The sequence below is a fragment of the Mchenga conophoros genome, linkage group LG13 (assembly GCF_057382185.1).
Source record: "Mchenga conophoros isolate Kocher_MC1m ecotype Shallow Benthic linkage group LG13, M_conophoros_male_GT1.1, whole genome shotgun sequence".
NCBI classification, from domain to species: Eukaryota; Metazoa; Chordata; class Actinopteri; order Cichliformes; family Cichlidae; genus Mchenga; species Mchenga conophoros.
Window position 1 is genome coordinate 10348446 of NC_140538.1, and position 14806 is coordinate 10363251.

Below are 14806 nucleotides of genomic sequence, written 5' to 3' on the forward strand. Positions count from 1 at the left end.
ATTAGTTCATTCTTGACTCTCCGCACATGAAAAGGGCTCTAGCACTAATAACTAGCTCAGTCCAGTGTTTGTGTTTTTGCCTGCAGTACTCCCCCTATAAGAAAGGCAGCAAGCTGACAAAAGCTCGCAGGGCCAAAGCACTTGGCCTTGAGGACGCTGCTTCTGCATTGATGAACACACCACATACTCTAGATTTAAGGGCATGGATAAAACCTGGTACTGAAGGTAACTGATAAACATGTGCACACTCTTGTCATGGTCTGCGCTGTTTTGTGTATTGCTTGAACCAGCCAATGATTACCAAATGATTTAAATGGTTATGCAATGCAGATGAAGACACACACAATCACATTCTAAATTCTTAAAGATTTATTGACTCATTTAAAGTACATTATTGATGTGTGTACATGTGTGACAGGTCTGTCATCAGTGGAAGAAGTGGCTACAGGTGTGGAGCACATATTGGCTGATATGATGGCCAAAGATCCTGAAACACTCACCTACGTGAAGACATTGTAGGAGTCTGTCTACATACACATAAAATCGAATTCATTTTTCTTGTATCTTCATGAATTATTAATATTGTATGTCTTTCTTTTTTTGTGCCAGATGTGAGAAAAGTTTTGTAAGCATACAGTCGTCTGTGTCTAAGTCGGCATTAAAGGAAAAGGAACAGGCGAAACCTGTCCAAGGCCACAAAACAAAAGCAGGCGCCGAGCAAAATAAAAACAAGGACATTGACAAGTTCCAACTCTACTTTGACTTCACCTGTAACATCCAACGTATCCAACCCCATCAGGTAGGAAGTTTAATTATCCTTTTAAGAATTGTCTGCAATCTACCTTAAAAGTTTTGTGCAAATACATTTTATAGCAGAAGCGTAACCATTTGGAGTGTGATTATAAGCTTAAAATCTTTCTCGAGTGCTTTTGTAATAAACATTTCTCTTTACATTTTAGCTATAACTGCCTGCCAAGCCACCAAAAAAACAAACAATCAGTTCAAGTCCTTTGAATATTTTAGAGTTTGGGATATTTTTATTTTGGCTTTGATGCACTGCATATATAGTGCTATTACTAATACTATTTTCCTTTTTCAGAAAACATTTTAATATTACATACATTTCACAAGAGTAAATACAAAATAGAGTTTTTAAAGGATGATTTTATTCATTAAGGGAAAAAATGCTACCTAAACCTATGTGAAAAAGTAATTGGCCCCATTATAAAATCGTGAATTAACTGTGATTAAACTCATTTTTAGGAAAGCTGATATTAATTCTTAACGTGCCGAGGATGACTGGGCGTGGTGGTGGAATGGCGGCTGTTTTTAGGGAGAAGCTCGCATGCAAACAACTCTTAACTGACTCTCATTCAGGTTTTGAACTTTTGATGTTTGGCATCCCTGCCCAACACGTGTCCGTTCAAATTTCAGACCTATTTCCAATTGAAAATCTTGGAAAAGATTGTATTAGTTCTTTTGTAAATAGACACAATGTTCTTGAGAGGTTTCAGTCTGGTTTTAAAGCTATTCACAATACTGAAACTGAACTTTTAAAAGTTCTTAACAATCTTTTATTAGTCCCTGACTCAGGAGACTCAGCTGTGCTTTTGCTTTTGGATCTGACAGCTGCCTTTGATACTGTTGACCACAGCATCTTGATCTCACGATTGGAGCATTGCGGCATCAAGGGCCTTCCATTAGAGTGGTTCAGGTCATACTGATCTGACAGGACTTTCTCTGTGAGCTTTGGAGCTTTTATCTCTTCTTCAGCTCCCCTTACTTGTGGTGTTCCCCAGAGATCTATACTGGGGCCAATTTTATTCTCTATTTATATGCTGCCCATAGGTCTAATTTTTTGAAAATATAACATTTGTTTCCATTCATACGCCGATGACACTCGGATCTGTCTTCAACTGAAGAGAAGTTGTCCTGCTCCACTGGAGCCCTTAGTTCAGTGTCTCGGTGAAATTAAAGCCCGGATGGCCTCTAACTTCCTTAACTTTAATGACAACAAAACTGAAGTGATAATTTTTGACCAAGTGTCAATCCCAGCACCTCTCATTTTAACCTGCGCAGTCTTGAGTCTTTTATTAAGCTGCATGCCAAAAATTTGTGGGTTATATTTGACAGCAATTTCACCTTTGAAAAACAGATTAGCTCAGTTGTACATTGGTCTTTTTTCAAACTGAGGCTTTTAAGGTGAAATCATTTTTGTCTTTTAAAAACTTTGAATGGGCAATCCATGCTGTTATTACATCCCAGCTGGAATATTGTAACTCCTTATATGTTAGACTTGGCCAGACCTGCCTTGCAAGACTGCAGTTGGTCCAAAATGCTGCAGCTGCATGAACTAAAAGATGTGAACATATTTCGCCGGTGCTTGCCTCTCTTCACTGGCTCCCTGTTCACTTCAGAATTGACTTTAAAATTTTATTGTTGACTTACAAGCCCCTGAATGGACAGGCTCCCGGGCAATTGTCTGACCTCTTGCAGCGATATGCGCCCTCTAGATCTCTTAGATCAAATGAGCTTTTGCTTTTAGCCATACCAAGGTCAAGGCTAGTTCACAGAGGTGATCAAGCATTTGGGTCCGTAGCACCTAAACTGTGGAATAATCTACCCCTATGCATCAGACAGGCAACTACTGTCAGTCTTTTTAATCTCATCTTAAAACGCATTTGTATTCACTGGCTTTTAATACAGTATGAGAGGTATTTGGTGTTTGGTACTAATATTATAAGTTATTTGGTACTAGTTATTTGGTATTTTTGTACAGCACTTTAGTTAACGTTGGTCTTGTAATTAAATGTGCTATATAAATAAATAAACGATAATCTCACAGACATTTGGGAAAATATTCTGTAGACTGACGAAACAAAAATGTAACTTTTTGGGAGTTTTGACTCCTTTTACATCTGACATAAAACTAACACTGCATTTCATAATAAGAATATTGTGCCAACAAGCATACATAGTGGTAGAAATGTGGTGTTCTGGGACTACTTTGCTTCTTGAGGACCTGGGTGACTTGTATTTGATGAAACCATGAATTCTGAATCCTGAATATCTGGCCATCAGTTTGTGCCCTGAAATTCAAGTACACTTGGGTTACAAAGTGGGACAGTTATCTGAAACATACCTGAAAGTCCACCTCTGAATGGCTTAAACAAAAAAAGAAATTAAAGGTTTTGAATGGCCTAGTCAAAGTCCAAGCTTAAGTCCAATTGAAAGGCTTTAGCGTGACCTTAAATAGGCTGTTCATGTTCAAAAACCCTTCAGTGTAGCTCAATTTGAACAATTCTGCGGAAAAGGGTGGCTAAAATTGCTCCACAGCGAAAACCAAACAAAAAGAATGACAGTTTGCTTTATTTGTAAGATACATTTACGCTGCTGAGACTCACACTTTTTCTTGTGCCTATTTTTTTTTTTACCTCGACTGGAATTACTCCTTCTAACACCTTTACTTTTATGATATAACTAATGAGACAAGTAATAACCCAGCCATAAGAGAAAATACATACAAAACAAATAAACTTGAAAAGCAACAAATAAGTCAAGTCTTCTTGATGATCATAAAGGTCATTTACAGCTGTGGAGTGTGTTTTGACTACCCTAGTTCTCAAATACACACATGCACATAAACATGAACAAATGCACACCATCTGCTTGTGTCATTTCTGTCTGCTTAATGCATGCCACTTCTGAATGCTAGCCATGTCAGTCACAGTTAGCCTTGTCTGTGCCTTCATATTTAGCCCTCCTGCATCTTGCACCACATCCTCTGCTCCCCCTCTGTCCCTCTAGTGACTGGTGGGTTACTCAGAGTTGGGCCCGGGCCTCATGTGTCACCACAGCTTCCATCATCTGCTGTCTCTGCCACACCACACTCTCTGGCAACCGCTCTCTGCCCTACAGTCATTTAATCGCATACGCACATGCATACACACACTTGCTCACACACAAGCGCACCCTGTGAGTCCCCTCATTTTCTCTTCTTAACATATGTGACATGTCCCCTGCCGACATGCCATTGGATTAGGGAGCTTTGATTGACAGGCGCTCTCCTGTAGTGACAGCTACTGCTGCTGGGCCCACAGGCGGACAAAAGGACGGGGAGAAGGAGTGGGGGGCAGTAAGGGAAGGCAGAGCATGGACAGATGAGTGGTGCTGAGGTGCTTCCGTCACTTATCTCTCCTGCTTCGCTCTACTCTGCCTCCCTCTTTTTCTGACTAAACGTCAGCCCTCCAATCCACTCATCACCTCCGCTTTGCGCCTCTCCTCCCCTTTCTATGCAAGGCCTTTAATTCGATGACTCGCCTTTGTCACGGAGCGTTAATCCACAGGCTGCTGTGACCCTGCGAGCTGTCAGATTCCGGCTAATATGAACCTTTTCTAGCCGTCAAGTTGGCAGTTAGGGGGAGCAGGTGGGAGATGTGTTTTGACAGGAGGCATGTGTGTGAGCACACACTTGCCCGTTTGCTTTAGCACATTTTTATTAAGCCCCAGCCGTGGTAGTTTGTTAAAAATAAAGTGCAAGGCATTGTATTAAGGGTGTGTGGAAGTATAGATCTCCTGTGGTGGAAAACAAAATTAGGTAGCATAGAAAGTACATCTTCAGAATTTTAATCTCCTTAATGAAGTAACACATAAAAGGGATTCTAGGTTTTGGTGTTGGTACATTTTAATTCATCGTCAAAGTTAAATACATTAAGGAAAAGAATTAAGCAAGAAGGTAACATCTGAACATTAGGTGTTCACCTTGATTCAAAAGTACGGGCTTGAAATGACAGTTTAATTCTGAATCCATAATAACAGATTTGGTGGATGATTTTTCTCGTGCTGCCTTCTAAAATCCATGTCACTGATTTTTATGACCACATGAAGTGAAGGAAAAGAGTGCATTCCTGAACTTTAGAAGTTGAAACTTTTTGGTTTGGCATTTTTCAACTTTTCTTGAAAAAAGGGCTGAAAATATAAACAAATTATAGGAATAAATGAGTAATTCAGTACTTTTTGTTGTCTTGTTAATCAGCTAATGATTTCAGGCACAAAAAATCCAACTTTTCTTATGAGTGAAAATGGGGGAAAAAGTACAGTGATTTATTGTAGCGTATATAAGACAAAAGCAGAATTTGTACAATTTCAACAAGCTCAAAAGTCGGTATCATTTTATCCTTCAACACAGCCTGAACTCTCTAAGGCAAACTTATGTAGTCTCCAGGAATAGTTCTCCAGGCTTCATGAAGGACATTCAAAATCTCTTGTTACTGTTTCCCAATGGTACGACTTTCGGTTACTGTTCATCTGCTGATAGTTTTTTGCGCCTGCCACTTCTTTTGTTCTTCACTTGTCCAACTTCCTCAGTTTTGTAAGAGCACACCACACACCAGGCTAAGCTGTGCCCTCTTTAGCTCAGATTTAATTCCGACTAACATGATTTGAGGCCTTCTTTGAAGGGTACACGTTTACCTTATAGCTATTAGCAGCTGCTATGCTCTCGAGTATGCCAGGGAAGATTTGTTAAACATGCAGTGGGCTGTTTTTAATGCGATTTGCGCTGTGATCAAATGGTAGTTCAGCACTCCAGTCTGGGGCTTGCCTGCAGAGAAGCTTGGGTAAATGGAACTGTTTTATCAATTAAACACTTGTTTTTGATGGACAGGCGGAGAAAAACAAGATTATTTGTATGTTCACATTTTGTACTGCAAAATTGTTTGTTTGTGTGTGTGTGTGTGTGTACTGTACATGTGGTATATTTGAGTTTATGTAATGGTTTTAATGCCCGAGATGCTCTGAGGATTTTATAACTTTGTACAACTTGCGGTATATTGAATCAGATTCATGTGTCAAATATAAAATATGTTATTTTGCCACCTGGGTAGTACAAAGTCTGTGTAATCAGTGATTACGAGTGGACATCAGGTGTCCTGTCTCCTTCCTCCCTCACGCTCTGCACCTAATGTATTTATTCGCTACCTTTACCTAAACCAAGCGACATATCACCAGTAGTGAGAACACGTCACTGTGCGACAGTGAGAATGGGAAACTCCATGTGTGTTCCTTACAAAGCGTATTTTTTAAATGAAATCAAACTGTGTAAAGATACTTTTGTTTTATTATTCCATATACTTTACTGGTTATTGTTTATCCAGACCATTATATGCCCAGTTTTGTATTTCTAATCCTACTGGCCTTCACTTATATAGGGATATTGAGCATTCTACTGACAGCTTTGTTCAGCTGTTATACAACCACATTCGTCACTCATATACAATGTGTCCTGTGTGTGTCAACAAAGTCAAAAAGTCTGCAAGTTGGCACTGAATATGTGTGTCTGTTTGTTTATCCTTGATATGTCGGATGGATAGATGTGTTGATGACAGTATTCCTCTAAAGAAAGGGTGAGAGAGAGAAGGAGACAGACAGAGTATAGTTGTTGGCTGACTGCCCTCCCTTCAGGGCTGGTGGGAGGAATAAGGGGCATCTAGAAGAGACGGTCTGTCTGCTCTTGTCAGGGTTTGGCCACTACTTGGTTACCTGTCACTCTGGGCCCATCTAAAACACAAACACAGTTCTTACTCTGTCTCACATCACCCTTCCTTCCAGATCACCCTGTGTGTCCCATCAGTGACCCAACTCAGATAGAAACTGAGAGAAAGTGAGAGAAGCACCAGACACTGGTGTTTATCATCACTGAGGACCGTCATCTGCTATAGAAAAAACCTGAGCATGAACAAAAATTGCTGTTGGATGAACTTAGATCTTTTACTTTTGTTGGCACCATAGCTGAATTTGGAATACATACCAGCAACAAGGAAGATGAATTTAGTGTTTGTTTGTTTTCCAGAAAGCTACTTTCAGCTGCTCCCTTATTCACCAAGGCTTGCCACAGCACGTATCTCTGCATGTTTGATTTCGAAGGGTTTACACCGAATACCCTTCCTGATGCAATACCAAAGGAATTTGTGTCTTCTCCTGGAATTGAACTGGTGATCTGTTGAATGTGTAAACCACTACACTGTGGAGAGATTTCTTTTTTTCCTCCATTTAGGTTGTGATATCAATAAAACCTTAGAAGCAGCAGCTAAAATTCTGGTACAGTTGTGCATTTTTGCAGTTGTTTATAAGAAATACATATTTGAATTATATCTTTATCATACATTATAGTGTTGTGTATATAGATAGACTGTTATGTTTATCTGTGCAGCTTCTATTTACTTAAAGTGTTATGAATTCTTGAATTTCTGAAAACTTTATTAATATTTTCTTATTTCTAGTTGATGATACACACGTTGATGCCAGACAGTGTCGTATGAATAACACTATAAAAGTATATGTCATTCTTAATTACCCAAAATAATTAAAGCCCAAGAGCGCAGATTTAACAAGGCTTTGTTTTGTATTTACTGCTTTAATTTCACTCATGGGCTTTCCTAAATTCCAAGATAAGGAAGTGTTTTGCCTTTTTTAATTTTTTATTTTAGACTACCTCTTAAACTTTAGTTCTTTGATAAAGATTCTTTGAGAAATCTCTTCATAGTCAGCGAGGCAGCTCTGGGGAGAAACATGTCAACACAGGAGAAATCTTAACTTTCATCATTATTTAAGGAAACTTGCTGCATTAATCCGTGTCTCTGCCATGCCATTAGCTGTGTTTTATGTTTTTATTTGTGTGTGTGTTGAACATGGGCGCATCCCTTCCGAGGGTGCTGCTGAGTGGTAATGGTTGTGGCACTGTGTGGGTGCGGGTGGGGGGAAGGCCTTGCGGTCTCAGTGCTGATGGTGGCATGGTGGTGGCATTTGTCAGCTTGCTTCTTCCGCTTGGGCTCCAGATTGACGTCTTGTTTCTTGGCCCTGTTCTATGGCAGGCTAAAGGTTCCCCACTGAAAAGGTCAGACACTTACTACTGTTTGCTTAACAGCATGTAACAGTTCCTCTGAGGGGGGAACGACCGCACAGCAAAACAGGCCTGGCCACGGGATATACTCCTAGGCTCATCACTTTTAGCGCACGTGTATTGAGATTTCAAAGATTTTTTCTTTTTTGTATGTTTGTGTGAGTAAAGCGTGTTCATGCACTAAAGCGACAGAGCCTTATGTGTTTTAAAACAAAATATACACATAAAATATACATTTTTCTAAAATATTTCTGCTAGCCGTTGCTATTTATCATACTTCAAATGAAGTATATCACATATACACACATAAATTAATCTGAATATTTATGATTTCAGTGGATGCTGGTTTTAGGGACAACAGCGAGTCTTGTTTAACTGTCTGTGCGGTAACTGGTGGAAATATATGTATTGCATTCATGCGTGCATATATGTGCAGACGCTGGCTATTAACCGAGGGGAGAGTCTCAAGATTTTGACAGTGAAGGTGAACATCCCCGACAGGGTGAAGAGTGACTTCACTAGGTGGTGCATCAACAACAGGTCAGACACAAGTAATACACAAACACTGTTACACTCACTGACACATGTGTCTGCCATGATCATATGATGTTTTGTTAAAAATTTTAATACAAAACTGGAACTGTAGAAGGCAGAAAGTGTGGCATCTGTTGTTGACTTTAAGATTTTTGTACAAAAGGCACAAAACTGAACATATGATACCAGTGCTGTATGTTTTGTGGCTGTTTTTGCCTGTGGCTGAAGTCGGTAATAGAAATACTAAGAAATGGCTGGAGAGTCATTATTGCTTTTCAAGAGGACAAAAATGAAAATTTAATATTTTTTAATACTCCAAATTGAATACAATCCATTCATTATTTTTGACTTATGCTTCAGGTATCTCTAAATTAGATTTTACATTGAGAAATTATTATTAGCAACAATTCTCATAATTTTGAATATTTTCTTAGTATTCTTTTTTAATATTAGTTTTGGGAAGCATGAGTAGCACAGCACTTTCCTAGGTAACAGCAACTTTTGCTAATTCTGTTTTTTGCCACTCTGAAATAGCCATTTAAATAATCAGTAAAATAGAAAAAGAAGCAAATAGCAGTTGTTTGTAAGTACTATTTGTAAAGTACGCTATCCATTTTTAAATATATATTCTTAGGCATCTTGTAAGCAAGGTAACAAAATGTTACTCTAATGATAAGACGTATTTCTCATGATTAAAGGAGTAGTTTCCTTATGTGCCACCAAATATGACAAGCAGAACACTCCACCTGGTTTAAACTATAATAAAAGGTTCTGTACAGATTGGGTTTTTGATGACATTTGCAAAGCATCTCTTGGGAGCACAAGAGTCAGTTTGCAAAGGCACATTTGCTTTGACAAAATACGTTAAGCAGTAGAAACGCCTTGCAGAAGAACACACTCTTTACCCCCACTGCTTTAATGCAGGTGGAGGCCAAAGACATTTGCAAAAGAAGAACTTCATGCAATCATTAGGAATGCAGTGGAGGATTCATATAAAAGGCTTATTCTTCCTTTCCTCACCAGGAGTTACAGGTAAGTGGATTTTGGATTTTAAAGTGTTTTTTCACCCAATATCAGTTTTTCCATTTACACCATGATCCTTTTTTGATCCTTTCTCAGTTTCTCTTTTGTTGATGTTGTCATTCTCTTCTTTAACTTATCTATTTGTCTCTATCTTGCATTTTCTCTCTTTAGGACTAAGCTGACGAGTGCAGCGGAGAAGGAGTCAATCGCCATGTTTGTGCGCAACCTCCGCCAGCGCCTGTTGGTGTGTCCAGTGAGAGGCTGTGTCATCATGGGGGTGGACCCTGGCTTCAGACATGGCTGCAAGCTGGCAATTCTCTCACCTACTAGTAAGTAAACACAAAAATGTACAAAAGTGGACTCACTGTCAGCTATCTCTTGGTTTTGCAAGTCAGTGTATAAAAAGCATACTCATGTACCTACACAAATAATACAAAAAATACATTTTATTGCTAAAGATATGATGAAATCACATTGATGTTGAAGAAAGATGGAAATATAAAGGCAATTTAGAATCGGAGAATCCCACAGATTTACCCAGGGATTCAAATCAGGGCTTTGTCCTGGACTTCGGTCTACTGGATGTAGAGCAACAAATGTTTTTGAGTCGTTATCTGACTGGGAGACAAAGCCATGAGCCACATCCATTTTTGCTGCTCAAAAAGCATCTCTAAAGGCTTTTTGTGATTGTAATCATTGTAGCCCTTTCCAAAGAGCACCTTTGTCCATTAACTATAAAGGGAATTGTATTTTTACCCTTTTACCCTAAACCTTTTGAAAGTTTTGAGTACTGCAGTGCATTGTATCTCAGGAGAACAGCTGTGCCAAGATGGTTTGTTTTTAGTTAATGCAATTCATTGTCATATTTTAATACAATAACTAAGTATAAATTCACGTCATTGCTTTTGCCAACTGTATTTTATCACACTTTTTAAGTGTCCTTTCAAATTTATGACTAGTGAATTTTTATTTCCCTCGTTTGTGTCTTGTGATTTCTGACACTTGTGCTTAATTCCCTTTGCTATTGATAATTCAAACCTGGATATACATAGCAATGGCACACATTTCCAGTTGTTACTGGGCAAATTATGAAGCCAAAGATTTTTTCTGAAAGGTTGCCGTGTAACCAGGCACCACTAGATTTGATAGAGCTGGCATGAACCTGGTGGGTTTATTTTTTTGTGTGCACACAACTATGTGTATGTGCTGTGTCCATTTTACTGAGTGACATGTCACTCAGTGGTTGTGCCCTCAAACTGGCAAGGGATTGCCCCACCCTCTGGGTTACCAGTTGTGTGGCCAAAAGTCATGCTGGCACACTTAAATAGTATCAAATACCGTGTGGTGTGGTCACAGGTTTGTGTCTCCTGGCTCACATCATTTCACAGCTTCAGATCTAAACTTCTCTTTTAATGAAGCAGTGAAGTGACTGACTTTCTGGCGCAGCTTGGATGGATTATAGGTTGTGTACTCAACTTAGAGGGAAGAGACATTACGTTATAGCATACATCTTTGTCTGTTAAATTCCTCTTGTCATCATAGTGACATATCAGCAATATTGTAATTTCTCTCTCTCTCTCTCTCTCTCTCTTGCTACTTTTATCTGTCCAAGGTCAGATTCTCCAAACTGATGTTGTGTACCTGCATAATTCAAACCAACCAAGGGAAGCAGAGAAATTACGCCACCTTATGACCAAATACAGGTATTACAACTAAAGAGTCACTGTTAATCATAGTATTTCTGTGCAGATTGTGTATTTGTCTGCTTTCTTGGTGTTATAAAGTCCACTGAACTGTATATTATTAAAATCTGGAGGGAACTCAAAACCCAGTTGCAGTTTTTCAGAGGTTGATGTTTTTTTTCTTAATCCTCAGTTTTCTCCTCTTCATCTTGTCCATATTAGCTGTAGTAGGGTTGTCATTGGCAATGGGACAGCATGTCGGGAAACAGAGTCCTTCTTCGCTGACCTCATCTCCCGGCGGTATTTTCACCCGCTGGATGTGTCCTATTGGTAAGGTCCACTATACTTTGGAATAGTTCGTAAATTATTTATTATCCTGAGTAGAAATAAATGCTTATAAAAGATGGCTGATAGATGACTCTCCAGAGGGCTGACTTCTATTGCACAGTTTAATGTTTCTTGGGTTTGCAAGATTTGCATCTTAAACAGTAACAGAAGGCTGTAAACTGTGGACCTTTAGATATTTTTGGATGGTTTGCAAGATATGTGTTTTTTTCTGAAAGGAAAATTACATAGTAGTAAGTGAAGCTCAAGCTTTATGAATCTGTGTAACACCAGAAACAAATTGAATTGAACTGGTGCTGAAATAATTCAAAGTTTAATACATATTTGCAACTGTATTTGTTCTGACTATTTTTAAAGTTAACTTTGTCTGTTGTCTTTCCTCTCTATGGTGTTTGCAAAAAACATGCCACACTGCTCGGCTAAGCCAAGGCTAACTGCACTCATGGTTCCTACTCTTAGAAAACACCCAAGGATTTTTTAGGACCAAAATATTAAAAAAACCTTTAAGTAAGTGATTTATTGAAATATCCTTGATTTGTTTATACAACTTAACTGCCAATGTGTAATCTCTTTCATTATGAAAGAGGAGTAAGAGGGGAGGTATCAGCAAGATCTGGAATTGTTATGGTAAATGGTAAATGGCCTGCATTTGTATAGCGCTTTTCTAGTCCTTAAGGACCCCAAAGCGCTTCACACTACATTCAGTCATTCACCCATTCACACACATATTCACACACTGGTGATGGCAAGCTACATTGTAGCCACAGCTGCCCTGGGGCGCACTGACAGAGGCGAGGCTGCCGGACACTGGTGCCACCGGGCCCTCTGACCACCACCAGTAGGCAAACATGGGGTTAGTATCTTGCCCAAGGATATTTGGCATGCAGCCAGGAGGCAGCCTGGGATCAAACCACCGACCTTCTGATTAATGGCTGACCTGCTCTGCCACCTGAGCTACAGCCACCCCCATAGTATTATGATGATTAATAAGTTATTAAGTTATTATGATCTTGGTACAGAATAAGATTAACAGTGGGGGAGAACAGTGATGAGAAGTGTAGAAGAATAAAAAACAAAAAGCATTATATGTGTGAGCGAGAAAGCAGGACACAGATGCAGAGTAAGACTAAGAGGAATGTGTCCTCCAGTGAATATTGTCCATTAAAGCCATCTGGACTTTGTTACGCTTTGGTCCAATTAAAGAGACGCTTTGTGGTTGAAGTTGTGTCTGTAACCAGGCCCAGTCCAAACTTAAGAATATAACAGCACAGAACCTGTGTCCAAGCATAATAACCACTGGCCTCTCCCTGCTCCATCTCGCTCACTCTCTACTGAGTTCCATGTGTGTTTGTTGACTTGGGGTTAGAAGTGGGACCACAGCCTAAACTGACTTTAAGTGATATGTGAATGTCTATGTATAATTTTTTTTTTTCTGAGCACCTTGGAGTTCATATACACACACACACTTCAAAGGTTGTGCTTTTGGTATAATAGCCCATATTTTTTCTATCATGTTACATTTTCTGTCGTCTTTTTAGAACAGAAACAGTGAAAGCGAGGCGTTTAGTAAGTTAATGTCCACTTGATTATTTTCCTGACAGACGGTTTTTCTTTTGAGCACCTCCAGAGCAGCTAAATTTTACATCTTGATATAATGCCTTTCTTGTTCATTCTTTTGCTGCAGCTGTTTGGCATTCACACTTTTCACAACACAGAAGAACCTTTGGATGTCTGTTTGATGTGGTGATAGCTGAATGTCCTGTATTACTCAATGTGATTAATCACATTTGAGTACGCAGCACATGTGTAAAGAGTCTGCCTTAACTTGGTATGGTTTGAGGAATAAAGGCATTTGCAAGTGTGTGAACTATAGAAGAACAGAAAGCTGTTGTTTTGACATTAGTTATTGAAAAATGGTTGTTGTCGTCCAGAGATAACATCTTTCCAGAATCATCTGGTCCTATATCTCACTCTGGTTTCTTTGGACAGTTGATGAATAAGATATGGGGAAAAAAAAGATGTTAAAATACAGTCTGTTTTTTTCAGAATTTAAATCTACATTCTGCTCTTGCTGCTCTTCGCTCCCTTCTCTCTCAATCTGATTCTCCTTGGTCCTTGTTTTACATTATGTATCCCTTTCCTGACTTTCCCTTCTTAACTTCAGTTGAACATTCTTTGGCCCTGCAGAATCCTTTTCCTAGATTTTCAAAAACTGCCCATACTTAAATAGTGGTTCATTCCAAAGTGTTAAAACTCTAGGATTGGTTCAGTATCAGTATTGCACGTACTTTGGGATTTAGAGTTGTGGTCATAAGTTTACATACACACATCATATCCGTAATTGTTATGGTAATTTTGGACTTTTAATTATTTTTTTGAGCTGTTCTTTTCCCAGCGTGAGGTGATTGGATAACATACATTTCAAGTTAGAATTTATTTTTGATATTTTCTAATCCACACAGTGTCAAATGTATACTTACGTCCCCACTAATATTTGGTTAAATGTCCCTTAGCAAGGTGCCTCTTGACCAGATGTTTTTGGTAGCCATCGGCAACCAAAAGGCATAACTGTGGCTGGGTAATTTGCCACTCATCTTAGCAGAATAGGTAGAGTTGATTTAAATTAGTTGTAATTTTTCAATTGGGTTTTTAACCCAATTGACTGTGTAACTGAGATACTTCACATTTATGTTACAGCAGTTTTATATCAATACACTTATTTCTGCATGTTTTTTATTCTGTCGTTCCTGCTGCATGGAAAATCATTCTATGCTGGATGAAGTCATTCTCCTGGTACAAATGGAAAAAAGTTTTAGGGGTGGGGAAATTGTATAGCTAGCCTGTTGGTTAATATACTAGTTGTCAACATTTATTGATCTAAAATGGATTAACATCCTAATACCTGCTGTATTAGTAATATGTGTTTTTCCTTAATACTCCTTTAAGATATCTGGTTAATTGTGTCAAATTTGACAGAAGCATCTCTTGAAGAATGACAATGATTGCATGGCTGATTAAAGAATAACTGGCCTCAAAGAGTGATGGTTGTTTACTGTGAGGGTCTCACTCCCCTGCTGGTTGACCCACAGCTGACCCTGACTTGCTACTAAGACATACTCATTACTGTGACCACAAGGATGATGACAGTGATGTAGAATAGCTGTGTAGCATCAGAAACAGTAGGGGTCTTAGTGCTGGCTGTGTATGACCCCAAAGTAATTAATTGACCTATTTTCTTGTATACTTAGCATGTTTGCATGAGCTTTTGTAGGCTGACGTGATACCAAATTGGTGCCCAATACTTTTTGCTTGACAGATGTAG

At 39.0% G+C, this 14806-nt stretch overlaps 1 protein-coding gene across 1 annotated transcript in view; it reads left to right on the plus strand.

Annotated features, from left to right (window-relative positions):
• Nucleotides 1-14806, plus strand: part of srbd1 (S1 RNA binding domain 1) — a 50753-nt gene that overhangs the window by 4044 nt on the left and 31903 nt on the right. The window contains exons 7-14 of the mRNA XM_085296379.1: nucleotides 87-225; nucleotides 419-515; nucleotides 610-799; nucleotides 8337-8440; nucleotides 9359-9466; nucleotides 9629-9786; nucleotides 11070-11160; nucleotides 11362-11469. Coding sequence (XP_085152505.1) covers nucleotides 87-225; nucleotides 419-515; nucleotides 610-799; nucleotides 8337-8440; nucleotides 9359-9466; nucleotides 9629-9786; nucleotides 11070-11160; nucleotides 11362-11469 — 995 coding nt within the window. The remainder of the gene's footprint in view (nucleotides 1-86; nucleotides 226-418; nucleotides 516-609; nucleotides 800-8336; nucleotides 8441-9358; nucleotides 9467-9628; nucleotides 9787-11069; nucleotides 11161-11361; nucleotides 11470-14806) is intronic.